The sequence below is a fragment of the Pieris napi genome, chromosome 2 (genome assembly GCF_905475465.1).
Source record: "Pieris napi chromosome 2, ilPieNapi1.2, whole genome shotgun sequence".
In the NCBI taxonomy this organism is placed as follows: Eukaryota; Metazoa; Arthropoda; class Insecta; order Lepidoptera; family Pieridae; genus Pieris; species Pieris napi.
The window spans coordinates 2,228,514-2,249,710 of NC_062235.1; the positions used below are offsets into that span (position 1 = coordinate 2,228,514).

Below are 21,197 nucleotides of genomic sequence, written 5' to 3' on the forward strand. Positions count from 1 at the left end.
TATCTGTATATCCTCTGTAATCTATTATCTAATATTATGTCAATGTTAACTAGGTATATTATCAATTGTTAATGTACAAATTCAGTAACGTTTTCTGTCTTACGAATGTAAAAATTCAAATCTGACAAATGACAACTGACAAGATAAAGAATTCAGAAAGTGATTTCATCGGGCGGCGCACCCAAATTGTAAAATTTTTATTACAGTATTTATAAAATATCAAACGTATTTACATATTAATAAATCATGGGGGATCATTTACCAGCATGTGTTATCGATGTGGGAACCGGTTACACTAAGTTAGGGTTCGCTGGAAACAAGGAACCACAGTTTATCATTCCGTCAGCCATAGCGATAAAAGAAACTGCTAAAGTGGGTGACCAAAGCACTAGGCGTATGACTAAAGCCGTAGAAGATTTAGATTTCTTTATCGGAGACGAGGCATTTGAAGCCACAGGATATTCCGTTAAATATCCGGTCCGTCATGGTTTGGTTGAAGATTGGGATTTGATGGAAAGGTATATTGAACAATGCATATTTAAATATCTACGAGCTGAACCAGAGGATCACCACTTTTTGATAACAGAACCACCATTGAATACTCCTGAGAATAGGGAATATTTAGCTGAGATTATGTTTGAATCGTTTAATGTTCCTGGTTTATATATTGCTGTTCAGGCTGTTCTTGCACTTGCCGCTTCCTGGAAATCTCGCACATCTGCAGGGCGCACTTTTACAGGCATTGTAGTAGACAGTGGTGACGGTGTGACTCATATAGTTCCTGTAGCTGAAGGTTATGTCATTGGGTCATGTATAAAACACATACCTATTGCAGGAAGAAACATAACATCATTTATTCAGTCACTGTTACGTGAAAGAGAAGTTGGTATACCACCTGAGCAAAGCTTGGAAACTGCTAAAGCTATTAAAGAAAGATACAGTTATATCTGTCCTGATATAGCTAAGGAATTTGCAAAATATGATTCTGATCCAGCAAAATGGATGAAAAAATATACAGGAATAAATGCAATTACAAAAAATCCATTTGATGTTGATGTAGGGTATGAGCGTTTCTTGGGACCAGAAATTTTCTTCCATCCTGAGTTCTCCAATGCTGATTTTACTGTACCCCTCAATGAGATGGTTGATGAAGTAATACAAAGTTGTCCAATTGATGTGAGGAGAGGGTTATATGGAAACATTGTGTTATCTGGTGGATCTACAATGTTCAGAGATTTTGGGCGCAGATTACAAAGAGATATTAAAAGGACTGTTGATGCTAGATTGAAAATGTCAACAATGCTATCTGAAGGACGCATAACGCCCAAACCTATTGATGTTCAAGTAATTTCCCATAATATGCAGAGATATGCTGTATGGTTTGGGGGTAGTATGCTTGGGTCTACTCCAGAATTTTACCAAGTTTGTCACAGCAAACAAGCCTATATGGAATATGGCCCAAGCATTTGCCGCCACAACCCTGTCTTTGGTACCATGACATAATGTTCATTTCAGTATTTCAATTATTTTAAGCAATATTGTATTATTTGAAAAAGACTAAATTTTTTTGACTGTATAGTGTAAGTATAATTGTATGTTTTAATCACTGCATTTTGCTGGACTATTATTAGGCATTTAATGTATTTCATTCCAGCCACAGCCAAATTATAAGATTTTATAATTATACTGGTTTTATTTAATTCTATGTTGAAAATTTTAGTTCCAAGCCATTTTAATTTTTGTTTTGACTATAGTAAATTTTATTTAAATCGGCTACAAATATAAATCTATTAGCAGACTTGGCCAAGTAGTATACTAGGTATAATACTATTTAAGGGAAATGGTAGGAGAACACCAGTCATAGGGACTACCATGCTTTTTTGGTGGTTATGCCATTAAATTGTAGCTTATGTGAAAAAGTACTTTCAACACAGCGCCATCTGTTAGAATTGTGACTGTCAAATAATTTCTAATAAAATTATATTGCAGGAATAGATTAAGATGTAAGCTATCCTATCTTTTAAGTTCAAGATCAAACTGCCCACGGTGTGCAAGTTTGATTGTAAAATCGGTTAAGTAGTTTAAGAATTTCTAGCGGACAAACAACGTGACGCGTAGTTTATATTTATTATAAGAAGACAGTATGAAAGCTTGATCAACAGAAAAAACTGCATTATTAATTTGAGTGTGTGGATTAGTGAGAAATAAAAAAAATAAACAAATATTTACTAAATCCATATGTACATATAAATTTAAGAGCCATCTAGCGACAATTACAGATACTACTGCGTTAGTAAGTAGGTAGCGCTGTTTTTTTTACTAGTAATTACTGACTATTTTTAAACAACCAATTAGTATTATTAAATAGTATTGTTGTGTGTTGCTTATGCTGAAACAACCCAATTGACCAAATCTTATTTATCTTACAGGCCTAGAGTTCAGCCGTATGTTGAGCACCTATATCTTTTATACGTTTCAAAAAATGACATGGGCACGACAAAACTGAAACTTCTAATTACGCTTTGAGACAATTCATTAAATCAAACAAAATATTTTACCTGGTATAATCTTTAGCGTCTGTCAAGAATGTGAAGAATATCCCCTTAGTAGGTCATAAGGAACTAATGAAAAACCATTGATCATAGAAATAGGTTGAATTCTGCTGAGCTTCGGTTTAATAAGGGTGAGTGCAATCACGTGCATGCACACAAGCAAAGGTAATATTGATCTCGATATTACTGGAAGCAATTAACAGTAATACCGTATCGTGGGGTGTTTTTCAAAGCGCTCTAATTAGACCGCGGTACCGCCCTCCATGTTCATGTGACGAACTCGAACAAAAGAATTCGATGATTTCTATATGAAAGGGGAACGTGAGCCGGAATTTGATACCAGACTGGATGCAATGAAATACGTCAATCAGTATGCACTTTCAGAATGAATAAGTATCTTATGTATCCACGATGCAAATCTACAATATATGATATACCTACTAGCGGCCAGTCCCGGCTTCGCTCGGGTGGAAATTTTTTTTAAACGTATTTTGTAGATATTGATATGTTCTTTAATATTGTGGAACATTTTTTTGTTCTTGTTATCAATCGTTTTCGCAGCGCATGCGATGAAATATATTTTATAAGCATTTTTTTACACCTTGGGTAACATTATTGTAATTTTAGTAGGGATCTTTATTTTTTACTTGCAATTCAAATAGCATTTATTAATCAGTGATAATATAGCATTCAAATGGTGAAAGGATTTTTAAAATTGGTCCAGTACTTTTTGAGCCAATTCGTTCGTACAAACATACATACAAATCTTTCCTTTTTATAATATTACTATAGATATATACTAAATACCTACTTCAGATATGCAACGCATATTCATATAATAGTTTTGCTAATAAAAGTTTACAATATTTGTATCAAGTCTGTCAATTTGTGATTTCGTCAATATCTCTAATAACTCTTTCTAGATGAATTTTATTACGTTTCGTCGTTTTTCTACTTAAAAATAAGTCATAATATATTTGTCTGTATGATGTTACAATTCGAGTAACACGGAAAAGCCTATAAAAAAATTCACGTCGAAACAAAAAAACTAATTACAGTTTTCAGTTTCCATTCTCTAAATCAGTTCATGAGAGTAAAAGGAAATCTTGGCAACGAGGGTGCAGTTTCTACTTAAAATCTGATTTCATTTCATTTAAAAATAGTTTAATTAACGTGAACTGTTAATAGTTTCCGATAAGGAGGGATTTAAAATGTGATTACTAATATTCATTTAAGCATTCTATTTTGTGTATAAAATGATATTGTCTCTTAATATAATTGAAAAATGTACAATTTCTTCATAACACGAAAGCGTGACGTGGATAAATGTTTCATATTAATGATGAAATAAAGAGTATTCTTGCAATAATAACTAGTTTTAATACGGCCGTTAGTTAACGGCACCGCTTTTCTAGGAAATCTAAGCTTAAAAGACATAGGACATTCCTTCAAGTATTTCGATTAACTTATATTAACGTGGCGTAGAAAAAAACTACTAAAGATATTGACTATTTAAGATAAACATTTCCATTATACATTACATATGTGCTGCGGTTTTGGCAGCGCACCCCAGAACAGCTCGCAGATGGTAGATTTTTTCATACTTACTTGATATTTTGGACAATTCACACAATATCTCTATAAATTGTAGCCTATGTGTTCTGATGTTTAGCTTTATTATTGAAAAGTTTCATTGAAATCCATTCAGTAGTTTTTACGTGACAGAGTAATAAAAATCCATCCATACTTACAAACCTTCGCGTTTATAATATTAGTAGGATTGAATGTATAATTGTATAGTGTTTTACTTGACAAAATGACCCCTTATCATGATGGACCAAGTACCATCATAAATTTTGCCATTTCTCATAATTTGCATTCATTTAAATTTCTTATAAAATAGTATGAACGATTGTAATGATTATAATAATTCCAGTGACAGCTAAACAATAAGCACTTCCCGTGTTTCCCGGCTAATTGCTAAGTGCTCCATTGTTTTTTCATGCCCTTTGAGACTTGTACACGACGCACCATGATTTTTCATTATAATTTCAAAATACAGCCTTCTACAGTTAAAATTTAAATAGTATGACTTAAAAAGAATATATTTTCAATAAAAGTTCATTCAGAAGAAAGAGAAAATTAAGCATTCCTTTGGGAGTTTCTGACGTTAGTAACACGAAATAATATAGCAGCCCTCGATAAATTGACAAAAAGGTCTGGATAGGGTAATCACCAGTAATCACAGTAATCACCTAACAGTATAAATATATTTTACGATCAATTGTTATACGTAACAATTACATGTGAATCGCGAAAAACGGTTGAGCAATTTCGGTGTAGAGCACGACACGAGATTTTTATCGTCAGAGATTTATGTACACACTAAAAATCGTGAATATTATCTTAGTTTCTCCTTACTTGTAACTTCGTTCTTTTCTTCGTTCTTAAGCTGTCACCTGAACGAACTTGCTCGCCAACTCACCATTAAACAGTAGTAGAAGTAGAAGACCGGCTGTAGCTCTAGGCAGAAGATGAGTAGATGCTTCCAATGGGAAGTCTCTCCACATGACAGCACCACAGAACAGATTCGCTCAAAGCTTTAGGGCTGATTGAAAAATACCCGCAGAAAAAAAAAGGTTTCGCCATTTTAAGCCTGTACAGCCTTCACCAGGTCATCTGTCCACCTACTTCAGTAACTAACTAACTCAACTAACTTTAGTTTGCTACAATTAAATTCGCTTCTTTCAAACTTCAACAAGATCTTATTCCTAACAATATTGATAGAATACGAACTGGTGCCGTGTTTATTGAAGCATCGCAACTGCCATTAAACTCTACTTGTTCCCTGCGAGCTGTTGTTTTAAAGAATTTCGAGGAGGTTGATGAATGGGCGTTGAGAGGGACAGAATTATTTTGTTTCCAGCTCAAAATAATGTACTAAATACGTTTTTCATCTCTTCGTTTTGTATTTGTAAAAGCGTATTCCTAAAATTTTGAATGTAACAATAATCTTTTCAACTCAAATATATTTCAAATATTTTTTTAGCATTCGTGTCATGTTATAAAAGGTTGATAGTAATGTAACAACAGTCTTGTCAGAAGCGCGCCAAATACAAAAGTATTTTAACATTCTGTTTATGTTGGTTACAGTTGATTAATTGATCGGGTATTCCATCTATTAGCCGCAGCAATAAATACTTAAACGTTCACTCACCAAAGACATTTGTTCATATAGTATAGAGCCGAAGAAAATATCGTACACCAAATAAATCACATATTAAATTTGTGGCACTAAGTGTAACATAATTCAATTTAAATTTTTTTTAAAGTTGTTGCTACTTAAGTTTCACAGCCGAAATGTTGCCCATGGAATTACCGTATTTTATTAATAAAAGAAATAATAAAATTTTTTGGTTGTCAGGAAGAAACTGCTATTACATACAAGTAAAACCGGCCATTTCGATCCTTTGTCTTAACTTATTTTATTGTTCTCCTGGTTTGTGCCATTGTGATTAAATAAAGTGTTATTATATTTATAATTATATATTATGTGATTAGAATAAGTCTTATAATTGTTTAGGTCTAAAACATACGGGTTTCCTCACAATGTTTTGTCTTCACCAGAGGCAAGTGTTCATAGAACAATTTATAAGACCGGTCGGGGTTCGAAGCCGTAGAGTTATCATTAACTACTAACAGGTTGAAAATGGGCGTAGTTAAAAGTTCGTAGGATGACACATAGATGGCGCTACTAGTATTACAATTTACATTAATATGATCTTTAGTTAGCCCTAACCATGTATTTGACACGTGTATTTTTGACAACTGTCGTACTATTAGTTTGTGAGATATATAGATTTTTTTAGAACAGGGGGCACACGGGCAAGACTCTCATCTGATGTTAAGTGATACAGCCGCCCATGGACACTCTCAATGCCAGAGGGCTCGCGAGTGCGTGCCGGCCTTTTCAGAATTAATACGCTCTTTCCTTAATGGACCCTGAATCGAATTGTTTAGTATACGTTTATTGTGAACGCTACTAATTATAGAAACAGAAATTATCTTACTGTTTTTATAAATAATCACTGTAGACCTGATAATTGTTTACTTAAAATATGATGTAATATTAACCCAGTTGCGCTTTAATCCTAAATGGGTCTTGGCCTCAAAATGCATATTTATTTGACTTTTAATTTCATGTACAAAAAGGATTAGCCTTCTGTCTGACATATGCCATCGATTTTTAAGTTTGAGACATGTCGGTTTCCTCACGATGTTCCTCATGATGCATTCACCGTATGAGCAAGTTAACTGGGCAAAAAAGACATAGACAAAAGTCCATTGGTGCACAGGCGGGATTCAAACCTACGACCTCAGGCATGAGAGTCGAATGTCAGGCCAACATTCCCCGCAATATAAATGTATATTTATCATAAAACATTTTGACACTTCGCGTATTGAGTGCTTTCAAAATTCCTTATAAAATCAGATTTCCACAAGGATCCGGACTTTAAAACTATATAAAGCGAATGTAATTGATAATATCCTCACTGTCAGACTGTCTGTTAAACATCCGGCCTGAACATAGCCACAACAGAAGGCACTCTGTCCTTTGAGATGTGTTGTTTTCGATTTTTATACTCACCGCAAAACCTTTCAGACATTGTAAAGTTTTCATGTATTTTAGTAGAGATATTCGTATACGTATATCGTCACCGTAGAGCGAAAACGAATTAAGTCTAAAAGTTGAATTATCTATGCCATTAAAACTATATTTTTTTTCTTTATTTAAATGTCTAACCGTCAATTTTGTAGGTATCCTAGTTTCCGATTTACAAAAAGTGAAAATTAAATAAATCTATTCTTTGGTCCTAATAGAAAATAAGAGAAATAACTAAATCATGTTAACTATTTTTTATTTATCATACATGCCTATCATACTTACATAGCTTATAAAAATAAATGATTTAATTACTTTATTTTTAATTTTTTTAGCCATAGGGAGTGTAGAAGATTTTTTTATATAAAAGTAATTTCGATTTTATGCTAATATAAAACAAAATGCCTTTTAACTATTAAGTTAAAAAAAGTTTATTTTTAGTTTGTATATGTTAGTCGTAAATTACCCAACTAAAGTTATTTGTCATAAAAATAAACTCGATCTGAGTGAAAAATCACTAACTAGGGGCGAATATTAACTAATTCATAACTACGTCGGATATTCTACAGAGAACAAATAACTAATTGTTATTTTTTAGGTTTTCTCAGTAATAACTTAATCATACTTTGGGTAGCTAGCATCATTTTAAAATAATTTGATTTCCTTCAAAATGAAAAGAAAATAATTAAAATATGTCATGACATGGTAAAGTTATGGCAATTTATATATTTCAAAACTTTAACCCTCATTATCTCAAAACAGGTTTATTGGACTGAATGAATTTTCGCTCTACGGGGACGATATACACATATTAATACGTAATTATCCCACAGAATGACATGAAAGTAGCCTTTAGAAATATTATTACTATGTATTACGTTTTGGCCTTTGTCAAAGAACAAGATTAATGAAAAACTGTAAATAATATATTATCAATTATCAAAAGCCGAAAGGGGTTCTTATCCTTTTTTTTTCATTTTAGAACACTAGTTTCAGTACAGTTTGACGGCTCGAATATCACCGCTTTTTATTATGTACTTGAGGCATCAATAAAGGTAGTATGTGTAAATTTTAAAGCATTGATTTGGACATACCCCAGCTAAGTTTCAAGCTACAAGAGAAGGTCCCAACAACTAATGTGATCTGGGTGATTTTGTGTTCCAGTGTAGAAGTATAAGTTGTTTATAGGAAAATATTTTAAATTTATTTTTAATGATCATGTTTTGTTAACACTTTATAAATTATTTTTAAATCCTTTAACGTTTCGCACACAACCAAATCCACGAAGGTAATTTTTATTGATTAGTAAAATGCGATAAAACTGTATGATTCCACTGTATGTTAACGTAAAAGATAGGCCAATAACACAAATACAAAAATCTACATTAAGTTATATCTATTAAGCTGTCGTGCAATTATTTGCGTGAGTGGAAACTCCAGAAGTACCACCTGAGACGAATTTAAATGAAACGCTGACTACTTTGTGAAAAGTTGACTTTTCATGTTCGAAATAAACAGAGGCCTCATGAAAAGTTTTCGTATACGTCCAAACCATAATATCCTGTTATTGAAAGCATGAACATTTTCGATCATCGATTTTCTTTACAATTTGTTCAGTCTACTTATATTTCAACGATGTTCATGGTTCTGTTTAGTTCCACGAAGCGCTGCTCAATGAACTTCTCATTCGAAATCGTCGCGAAAATAAAAGAATAACCACTACTTATACAGAGTAAGAGACTTAGTATATTCGGTAGTGGGCTGATCAAAAAAGTATTGTTAATATACCTGATACCTAATCCCCTATTTTAATAGAATAATCTAAAATTGGAAGTGTGATATTTTTATTTTTTGTAAGATCAATGTTTAGCATATTTGTCATGTATTTTAGAATAGATAGCTTGTAGCATATACTGTAGTATAGCATTATATAATATGATGTAGTGAACTTAAATAGATTGCATGAGTTGTGTAACCTAACATTGGTTACGTTACACATATATATATTTGTTAATAATTAGAAGAAAATGTAAGCAAGCATCGCACACTTGAACCAAAATGAGCTCTTTACCACACTCATTCTTGATTCCGATAATGTCCAATAACATAAGTGTCACTTACGTTTAAAAACTTTTCAATAAAAATAAAGTTAGTATTATAAGCTCATGTTTTGAACACTTAAAGCCAGTTGACACTCAGCTTCAAAAAAAGTGTTTCATTTAACGTATATTTGTATATCTACAACAACCGCCACCAAACTTAACTCGTCACTAAATGAACAAGTATTACGTCACGCAGATTATTGACCCCCCCCCCATGTAACGCGCCGTAACGTTTTTATATATCCTATAGTAAAACGTTTCGTGGTCACCCAGTGATTCGTTATACCTAAAAGTTACCATTATGTGGTGTAAAGTACTGGAAAGTCGAAATTAATATTAACAACGGGACCCCCCCCCAAAATTCGATACGTAATACTTGAACGCTCCCTAAGCCAGACTAGAAGGCAGAATCGGCCTCCTACGCCTACCAACCCGAAATAATCTTTCACCCAGAATAAAATATTTCATATTTTAAAGGATTTTTCGCATGAATACTGACATCAAGCATTGCCACGAATTAAACTTACACACCGATGTATCTTTAAAACAAAGTAGAGATATCTTTATAAATAAAACTTCTTCAACCACTGACAACTGTTGTGAAGCATAAACGAACCTTTTAAAGTTTGATTTAAACGTAGTACTCTTACACCAAAGCAGAGTTTCACTATCGGACGTCGAGGCAGAATACGAAATTCCATCCGTATCACCTCGACGTCCGTCGTTACACAACTGAGCGTTTTTGGGACAGTTTTTAGCGCACACCATCACTATCTGGAACCATCTGCCCACTGAAGTATTCCCCAACCATTGCGACTTAGGGTCCTTCAAAAAAGAGCATACCAATTTTAAATGGCCGGTAACGCACTCGCCAACCCTCTGGCATTAAGAGTGTCCATGTGCCACTTAACATCAGAAGAACTTTCTGCCCGTTTGCCCCCTGTTCAATAAAAAAAGACAGTATTACTTTATTAATTTTAATTTAAATACGGCATTTGTAGTATGTGATCATGCGTACAAAACAACGTTTGTAATTTGAATATATCTTTGTAAGACGAGCTGGGATCAAACTTAATGGTCATTCAAACGTGGATAACGCTTCACTCCGGTTTCGTAAGGGACAAAGGCCTTTATATATAAAATTAAACTCAACTAATTTCGCCTATAATAATTGAATACTTAAAACGTGCGTTTTGTTCCCACGAGAATGTAAGTGCGTGCTCCTATTTCACCATGCCTGCTGCTGATAGAGGACTTATCATTGTTTTTCTTATTTTTTTCGCATATATATATTTATTATTATAATTAATTACTTAAAGATGTCATGTGAAACATGTCGTGAAGCAGTAATTTTATGATTTGGCATTCTGATAAACAATAAAGTACAAGCTCCCACCTTTTCAGAATGCCAAATCATAAAATTACTGCTTCACGACTGATTTGAGAGAGACCGCCGATGCGAAAACCGCTGTGTGAGTTCGTGAAGTGAGTTACAGAATCGCAGGGCAGCTCCTTCCGATTGACCATATTCAACGAAACCCGATTCGAATCGTCGACGACCAGTCACTTTCGTTGCGTAGAGCTCTGGGGTCTCTCTGCATCTTCTATCGCATCTACCGTTCTGTATCACCTCGACATCTGTCGTTCCACAACTGAGTGTTTTTAAGGCAGCCCCGCACCACCTGAAAAGGTGGGAGCTTGTACTTTATTGTTTATCAGAATGCCAAATTATAAAATGACTGCTTCACGACTGATTTGAGAGAGACCGCCGATGCGAAAACCGCTGTGTGAGTTCGTGAAGTGAGTTACAGAATCGCAGGGCTGGTACTGGAGAGCTCCCTTCCAGATGTGATCCCAACCATTGGGGAATACAGACTATTTTCTTTGGTTTTAATAGATTGGTCTCTCCTTCGTTGTAGCTACTGTAAAGCGCTCGAAGCATAAATTAGCGTTTATATCCGTTGAGAAGTTACGTCAAAGGTATACAGAACTGTGCATTTTCTTGTTTTAAAAGCACAATAATTAAAATTGTAGGGATCAATGCGACGTAAGTCTACTTGAAGCCAAATTTAGCTCACTCCAAATACGAAAATATCACAGTGGATCGATAGGTTCTGCCAATGTGGTTGAAAATTATTTGAAAATTCTCGGTATAGCTTGGAGCCTTTTACTCTAGTGGTTTTTTATTTGTGTATAAACAATTGTATGTAAGTAATAATTTCAATTATGTATTGGTTACCGAAGGATTTAAGAAACATTTATATATTTCCATAAAATTATTCTATCTTAACAGTTACTACTAATGCGATAGAACTATACAATAATACCTATACCGGTAATTCTACAATTCAAAAACATAATATATATACCTAGATCTTATAACTAATAATATAGCAAGCAACTCTTGTGAACTCAGCCAGTGTACAAACAAATACCTCGATAGAAATTCTATTTATTTTATGTATTGCTCGCGTGAGTGGCGTTGTGTGGAGTATGCGGTACATCCAAACGTTGAGACTTCCGCCTCAGGTTTTTGCTTGGTAGTCTCTCCATTATATCCAGATTATGAACGCGACCCGTAAGTATCCTAAATAAATATGGTGGTGATGGATGTATGGTAAACTTAGCTTCCTATGGTAAACCTATCGGAATCTTGGTTTGGGTAAATCGTAACTCTTTGACATACCGTAACTTTTTGACATACCCGAGTAACATGGTATCTGAGAGTAGATAACGCTGTTAATAATGTTGTAAATAGCCCCCTTAGCTTAAGCTTAGCCGCCCTGTTACGCGGTAGGTACGTATAACGCGGGAGTTAATGTATCATTAAAGTCCGATCGTTTCTCGTGTAAGAGTGGCCTAGAAGTTATAGTGATAGCTTTTTGTTTACTTTTATATTGTGGATGGGACACACTTTTTGAATAGAGCCCATCTACATTTTTTTTTTTCGTGGGGAAATGCGTTACGCATACCCTCCCGCGGCATGGTTGACCTGGTGGGGTAGGGTTATGTGGGACTCGCTGCTGTGCATATCCACTAAAACCCCACGGTGCCACCAGCAATCGCCCGGGGCAGGACACGGTAACAGCGTAGCCTTGTCCGCATCCAGCCACGCGATCAGCCGTTAATATCACGGTCCTCTACGGCCACGAATGATGTGGAATGGACCTTGGCACAGCAGGGCCTTTCACATCGGCCAATTCATCCTGTTTTATAGAGCTGAGGGAGGCCGGGCTTGCAGGGTTGTGTCAGCATCCCCAAACAGGCACTAGGACTCCATAAAAAAGGAATCGTGACTGCGCTAAACAATCCTGGCGACGCTTAGTTGTGGCCGAGGCACAAGAACGAACGCGATGGGGAAGCATTGTGAACGCTCTCTGCCCCATCTAGAGGTTATAGCCACCTGCGTACACTATAGTAATAACTTAATAACATCATTTGGATCCCGTCTTCAGTAACATCGGCGTGAAGCCCGGACTAGTCGCTTGTTAATCTTAACGTTTATTGGCAGATTGCCTTAAATAAAGCGAAGATTAAACGGGCAATGTCGAAGGCTAACTCTGCCAACTCGTTTAAGCCACAATGTGAAAGTGATGGGGTCTGCGACGACCAATATAAGCGGAAATTTCCATAAAATATTATCGCTTTGCAACAAAGGTTTGATAGCTTATTGAGTATATTATCTTCACGTATAATTATTTAACTGATGTACATACAAAATATTGTAAAACCTATTTTAAAAGAGTAAGTGTGGAGTTTCTTGCCCTTTCTTCTCCACACGAAACTATCTTTTGGAAGGGGCAACTAGAATCATCTTTATATTTTATTTAACGTTCAAAAGTGCCATTATAGGTGGTCTAATTGAAATAATGATTTGACTATTGACTATTGGCTATTCATGGACGTCATAGAATTAAACAGATAGTATTAAATTGTCTTGACAACTTGCACAGATCATAGGAAATTTAATTTTCCACAAAGGTTCACCTTAATTAAAGTTAAAATGTGAATTTTAGTCTTTTTTATATGTAATAGGTGGCAAACGGGCAGGCTCATCTGATGTTAAGTGATACCGCCCTGGACGCTCACAGTGCCAACAGGCTCGCAAGTGCGTTGCCGGCCTTTAAAGAATTGGTACGCTCTTTAATAATTAGTCTATAATCCTCGAAAATACTACGCTTTCTTTTGTTTTAATATCACGAACAATACACTTGTTTATTACAACAATGTGTGTTACAATTATTGATTTAGGGTTGATGACAAAACCAGATCGCTTAGGGTCACCGTGGCGACACGATCTTTAATTAAGATGTCATTGGTACCTCAAAACTCACCAAGTTCAAACTCTAAATTGCGACTGTATTCGAAACGGAACAAATTTTAAATTGTAATTAATTTAAAGAAATAGACACAAAATAATGTTTAGCATGCTGGTGGATGTCCAAAATACATCTATTTCTCTTATACGTAAATTTTTATATTTTACAGAAATACCTTTATTTGACTTCACCGTCCAAGATTGATGTGATACATCAGTGAACGATTACTAATGATGTACATTGTGACAACGTTTCTAGGTGAGAAGGGATGCAAGGGTAAAGAGTCGTCTATTTATTTGTGATACATAAACATCAGACAGTAAGTGGTTCTGTGTGTATTGCCCATAGTTTTTGTTGTACAATAACTTTTGTTGTATTGCTTTTATGTAAAAGGATACATGTCGACATGCCGACATGTCTTAGACCCAAAAAGTCGACGGCGTGTGTCAGGCACTAGAGGCTGATCACCTACTTGCCTATTAGATTTAAAAATGATCATGGAACAGATTCAGAAATCTGAGGCCATGAAAGAGGTTGTAGCGCCAATGATTTTACAACCTTTTCAAAATCCAAAATCTCTGAAGTTTCAAGGTCCGGCTGTGCGTATTAAACAAAAAAAGTTCTTGCTTAAATTATCGACTACATTTTTTTAACATCAACGCCGAACTTTTCTCCCTTTTCTTCGACAAAAACGCTGCACATCTTCGTGACGCAAATATTATTATTATTGCGTTTCATCCGTAGAAATAGAACCCTTATAAAGATGTTTCACTTCAAAAATCTTATCTGTAAAACAATTCAAAGACATGTTTTTCATATATCCTGTATTTGTGATGTGTCTGTCATGTTTCCGTATTGATAAATAAATAAACAGTCGCTCGTACGGTGAAGGCATTGTCTGTTAGATAAAACAAATGATTGCGAATACATATAGATATCTGAGCCCAAGACAAAGGGTTGTAGCGCCACTGTTTTTATGTATCCCTGGATTTCGTCACGAAATTTTCTTTACCATAAATTAGAGAGTGCTTATCTGATCGTGATCTGTGTCCTTAATAAGCTTTCATTTCTCTCTGTTTGGAATTAGAAATCCAGAAAGTAAAATAGTCTAGTTTTACAAAAAAATAATTATTCAAAAAATTTTTTAATCTTATTTATTTGTAATTTAGCATACAATATGACGAGAAGTGCGCCTTATCCACAGATACTATGTTACAATTTAAACATTGGTCTGTACGAAATTTTATTACGAATAAGGGCGCTTTTAGTGTCACGCGGATTTGCTCACGCACGCGGGATTGGACCGCATGCGTAAAATTTCACGCTGCGGATCATACGCAGCATGAATTTCAGTTTTCTACGGGCTGCGTAACGGTATAGACGTTTTCAAAAATGATCAATGTCAGAAGAATATGTGTCGCTTACATACTTTACAAACGACGAAACAAGAAGACAAGAGTACATGTTGATCCCTTTCTTGAAAATAGGCTTCTTGCTGGGGCGTTTGTTACACGCTTTGGAAAACTACAAAATAATGAACGTAAATTTAAAAATTACTTTCGAATGTCCATTCGTTCTTTTGATGAACTGTTGTGTAAAATTTTTTGTATAATTCATTGCGTTTATCCCACAAAACGGGCCGCAGATGAACTTCAATGATTACTCGTTCTGTATCGATTTTCATTTCGGTAGTACAATACGGCGCGTGCGCCCCGCTCGACTCTAAAATGGGCACTGAAGTTGTAGGCAGCGCTTACGCATGCGGATACCCCGCACCGGGGTGACGCCCCGCACAGCGCCCCGCGTCCCGCGTGCGTTTATCACGCTTTACAATAGATACCTATATGAAATTGTTCTTTGCGGATGCTACGCATGCGGTCCAATCCCGCGTGCGTGAGCAAATCCGCGTGACACTAAAAGCGCCCTAAAATTTAGAAAATCTTTGGAATAATTTGTAGTAATCAGTTCCTTATATACATATAATTACACACCCCTTCGATTTTTGGAGTCTAAGGCACGACGGTTTCCTCACGATGTTAAATTTAAATAAAAGTTAAATGCGCACATAGATTATAAGTCTATTGGTATAGCCGGGTATGAACTCCAGGGATGAGAGTCGCACATTGAAACCACTAGACCAACACAGCGAAACCACTAATAATACTAATCCTATCCAAATTAGAGCAACTTTTAGAAATACCAGCCCCTAGAGCGTTGCTTTGGTGTTGATTTCAAAGTTGAAATATTGATGCATATACCAGCGTAATTTCTATCTGTACTAAACACAAACAAAGTTTAGCAGAACATAAAACGCCCTATTATACAACGTTGACTTGTACCGCATTTGTTACCATAGTTACAATTTGTTTTTCAAACTCAGTTCACGTTATATATTAAGGCTAATTGAATGTTCTACCCACGTTCTGCGTCTCATTTATCAAACTTTTGTAACTAAGTAGGTGGATCTTGTTACATCGACATTTCTAAGAATTACCGGTTCCTAATGACAAAACGACAGGGTAGTGTGAAACAACGAAGAGCGGTTCGAATCATCGACGACCAATCCCTCTCCGAGCGGCTTGATCCTTTGGCTTTGCGTAGAGATGTGGGGTAACTCTGCATCTTCTAAGTTCTACCGCATTTACCATGGAGAGTGTTCAGAGGAGTTGTTCAGATTAATATCTGCAGCTGAGTTTCATCATCGGACGTCGAGGCAGAATTCGAAATTCCACCCGTATCACCTCGACGTCCGCCGTTCCACAACTGAGCGTTCAAGGCAGTTTTTGCCGCGCACCACCACTTTGTGGAACCCACTGATGAAGTATTTCCGATCCAATTCAACTTAGAGTCAAGAAAAGAGCGTACAAATTCTTAAAAGGCCGGCAACGCACTCGCGAGCCCTCTGGCATTGAGAGTGTCCATAGGCGGCGGTATCACTTAACATCAGGTGAGCCTCCTGCCCGTTTGCCCCCTGCTCTATAAAAAAAACAAACGATGACGATTCTGATGATGTATCATGTCATGTCATCGCGTATTGGAGACTTCTATTATTGACGAATCACAATCAAACGCAACGAAAGTAAAACAAAAGAATAACGATGACGTGTCTGAAAATCTTCCCCACAGTGGGCATACATAATTATTATATTACAGGTGTGTTGGAAGTTTCATGGGTACATATTGTGTGAGATTGTTGAGGTTCTGTCGTTGCATTTTAAAAGATGGTTGTGTTAAGATCGCCACTTGAGCTGTGCGCATGCGCGATTCTCAGGGCCGCTATCAAATATTATTTAACAATTATCGTGAGGTAATTCAATTTCACCTGAAACCCGTTTACAAGCTCATTTACGGCTGGAAGTTATATCCGATAGAGGAATCTGATTACTAAATGTGTTGCTTTCGAGTGGAAATTACAAGTACGTTAACGCTTATTCTAAACATTTTTACGGTTAAATCGCTATCCCTAACTTTTATCTGTGTGCTAATTTTATGGAGAGACCAGCTAAATTCGGATATAATATGCATAGTCTTTGTTTGCTTTGATATATTTACTATCAAGGAATGGGTATATCATGAGTTCAAAAAACTAATGGATTTAGACGTCATAGAATGGTATCCTGGAGGGGAGACGATCTTCCGGAAGGTTGGATAAGCTCGTGAAAGAGATGATAAATGATGATAGATGATGATGAGTGGAAACAGGGTGAGGCCTATGTCGTAAGACAAACTGACCAAATGGCTAACAACTAATGTGCTATAAGAAAAAGGGAATAAATAAATATAGTTACAATATTTTTTTTTTATTGAACAACAAACGGACAGGATCTGATGTTATGTGATACCACCACCCATGGACACTCTCAATTCCAGAGGGCTCGCGAGTGCGTTGCCGGTCTTTTAAGAATTGGTACGCTCTTTTGTCGAATTGGTAAATACTTCAGTGTGGAGCTGGTTCGACATAGTGGTGGTGGGCGGCAAAAACTACTTAACTAACTACTAAAAAACGTTTAGGTTAAAATTATGTAAATGTATATATTTGTTTAGTGAATTACGGCTTTTTTTATTATTGTTTAAGATCATAAACAAACGAAAGTAATTTTTTTGTGGAAAAAAATCTAATTGACGATACCAGTTGTTGTTGAACAAAACAAATGACAATTGTGTTTTATGTCATTTGACATTCCTCCTCCCTCTCAGACCTATACCCAAAGACAAGTCAGCTTGCCGATTAATTATTAGTGTTTATACTACTTCACATTTGTATGTACCAGTATAAGTATTTTATAACAATGAAGGCTATTATTATTGTTACATGATCGTTTGTATTATCAAATCATTCCCTCTTTAAAAACGTAGAATTGAAAGATAAACGCTTATATCATAAATAGTTAGGCTGTCTTTAAGGGATTCCATAATCTTTTAGAGTCACTTAATTCTGTGGTGTAGATGACGGGTTTATGTCGCCTTATAAATTGAAGGGTCGCAGTTGCCAATTTACAATCCACAAATGAATATTTAATCGAAATGTGTCAACCCTGAAAATTCGGCTTCCCGTACTACCATGGGGCATAGAGTAAGATTTAAATCAGTGTGCAGATACGATTTTAAATATTAATTAATTTTAGATCTGGGCCTCAGATTTTTGTATCTGTGTCGTGATCATTTGTATTTCTAATAGGCAAGTAGGGGACCTTCTGTTCCTGACACATGCCGACTATTTGCGTCTAAAGCATGTCCGTTTCCTTCACTGTAGGAGCGAATGTTAAATGCGCACATAGATAGTCCATTTGTGAACAGCCGGGGATCGAACGTACGACGACCTCAGGGATGAGAGCCGCACGCTGAAGCCACTAGGCTAACAAATATCTTATGGGGCTTAGATTGATTAAATCAGAAAGTTCTTTTTCCAGAATTTTACTAAAGTTACTAGTGAATTGAAATAATTAGATAATTTATTATCTGTAACTGCAGTTTTTACTGTGCGAAGTCGTAACGTGATCAAGGGATGTCCTGTGCTTATCATAAGCTATGTATGGACAGATCAAATGTCATGCATCAAACGACAACGCGCACACGTTTCCTCACGATGTTTTCCTTCATTGTTCGAGCGAATGTTAAATGCGCATAGAAAGGAAGTCCATTGGTGCACAGCCGGGTATCGAACCTGCGACCTCAGGGATGAGAGTCGCACGGTTATGCCACTAGGCCAACACTGCTCTCATACACGTATTAACATTATATTTGGCCTTATTATAAAACGAAGACTAATGATAGTGCTATGTTAGTAACTATAGTTACCACTGTTACTAATATAAAGAACACAGTAATATATCAAACAAACACATACTTATATTTGTCGCTATTCATTAAACCTGACCTACTTAGATTTAAGTAATGCTCATATGATATTATAATTATATTAATCCTCATACATGCTTACGTCAAAATCGTAGAGTATCAGATGTCCTGTATAGGCAGCCATAAAAATACATGCTTTGCCTATAAGTTAAACAGATTTGTGTCTACTAACAGCTTTTGTAAAGAAAACGTGTGGCAACACTGCATTCATTTTCAATTAACAATGATTATAACTGAATTGAAAGGTGTTTTTATGAAACTATTAGCAGTTCAAAGATAATATATATAAACAATACGATATTTTTAGCATAATTATACTGTATAAATAAGATAATTTGATATTGCTACGCCGTAGCGTATGCGTAGCATTCGTAGTAGCACGTAAGTTAATATCAGTTGATACTAAATTGCGCATCTACGAAGTTTTCAGATAGACTACGCGTTGGCGGGGCGAGAGGAAGGGCGGGAAGGGGGTGCGACGCAGCCTCCCTCCCAACGATTACTGATTAGTGTGCCGGCGTGTGCGGCAAGCTCTGCCCGTGCAATGCTGCCCCGCCGGCCGTCACTCGGAACCCTCGCCTTATAACGCTTTGCGATTGATTATCGAAAAGAACAGCTGATTGAACATGTGCTCGACTACTACGTGATACGTGAATGTGCTATTAACAGCAGTGGGTGTGTTACCGCGTGGATAGAGGTTAGTGACTCTTTGAGATTACTGTTGGTAGGCGATATGCATGAAATATTTCATGAATGTCTAGGTAGCTACAGTTCGAACTGTATTCTCAAACTTTTGTTTTAATCTTGTCTTTGAGAACGTAGAATATTTACTATGACACACACGTGCAACGTAAGCATTTGTAAATATTGAATGTAGAGTTTGCCGCGTGAAGAGATTTCTCGGTTCTTAATGGATTGTGGTTTAAATTAGATGGGCTCTCACTCGAATCAGGCAGCTAATCCTGTAAGTGTACGCCGACCTCAATTAACTAAGGCTTAGGAGGGAAATCCTGAAATCCTGATTTCGTCACATCCCTCAGAATAATAAGCACAAACGAAAAAGAACGACATTTTAAATGACTGTATAAAGACTTTTGTGTAAAAGAATTTTTTGTAGGGAAGATTATGTATGCAGAGGGAAAACTTTTATTTTTAAAAGGCCATTGAAGATTTTACTTTAGCTACATGTAACAATAGAGGTGGTGGTAGAAAATGGGAGGTAAGCTTAGGGGTACTATTTTAAAAAGTATTTATATTTTTAATGTGAATTATACACCTAATTACTTGTATTTTGTACACCTTAACACTGTACTTTTTCGTATTTTTCAACAATAAACTCAAACTCAAAAAAACTTTCATATAGGTAAACAAGTACACTTATGAACGTTAAAAATAAGTTAAATTAATTGTAAATTTACATTTACTACTAATAGCTTGTAGTTTCAAACAGCTATATAATTAACTTACTATTTATCGTTGAATATATTCATGTAACAACCATAAATTGAATCGATTTTTGCAATTCAAATACTTTACTACATACAAATTTATTGCATACAACGATTTCTCATTTGGGAATACTTTGTGATGCAGTCTTTCGCAGTCCTTGAATTTATTTTACAGCATTTCTTAAATAGATAAGTGTTTTAAGATTTCCATAATAATAAATAATAACTAAAAATTTCATCAACTTCAAAATTATTTTAGTTAGTTTACATTACTTCACTAAGTACCTGTTTATACAGGTACAATGCGTTGATATCCCAAAAACTCAATCGATTTTGAAGAAACTTAAACAGTTCTCCAAGTTGGATAAGTTTAGTTACCGAGAACTTAGTGATACATATATTTGCGAAATTTAAACATGTGAAAAATAGATAATCATAATTAAGTACCTATTCAATTCCACGACATCCCAAATCTACATCTTACCTCTTTTTGACTCGGTTAGTAATTATTATAATCTTCGTTAAAAATTTATTTATTTATTTGAAAAATAATAAAAACTTTATTTATGTTAAAAGGGTTTGTGACAGAACTCATATATCGGACACTAGGGAGGCCCTGAGTTGTGGGTAACTAGAAAACAATTATTACGTGGTACATGTTTAAATTAGTTAAAAAAAACATGATAATAAAAAATAAAAAAAAATAATAGTAATAAATTTAGTGTTACAAATGAAGTATTATTATTTATTCACTA

The 21,197-nt window shown here is 35.4% G+C and overlaps 2 protein-coding genes across 2 annotated transcripts in view; both read left to right on the forward strand.

The window, feature by feature from the left end:
* Window positions 1-131: 131 nt before the first annotated feature.
* On the forward strand, window positions 132-1,682 carry LOC125060225 (actin-related protein 3). Its single transcript, XM_047665020.1, has one exon. It carries the CDS (start codon window positions 247-249, stop codon window positions 1,501-1,503), a length of 1,257 nt encoding a protein of 418 aa, XP_047520976.1. The 5' UTR covers window positions 132-246; the 3' UTR covers window positions 1,504-1,682.
* A 17,833-nt stretch (window positions 1,683-19,515) lies between these two features.
* Window positions 19,516-21,197, forward strand: part of LOC125056929 (Down syndrome cell adhesion molecule-like protein Dscam2) — a 169,924-nt gene continuing 168,242 nt past the window's right edge. Inside the window, exon 1 of the mRNA XM_047660293.1 lies at window positions 19,516-19,691. The gene's annotated coding sequence lies outside the window, so the exon portion shown is untranslated. The remainder of the gene's footprint in view (window positions 19,692-21,197) is intronic.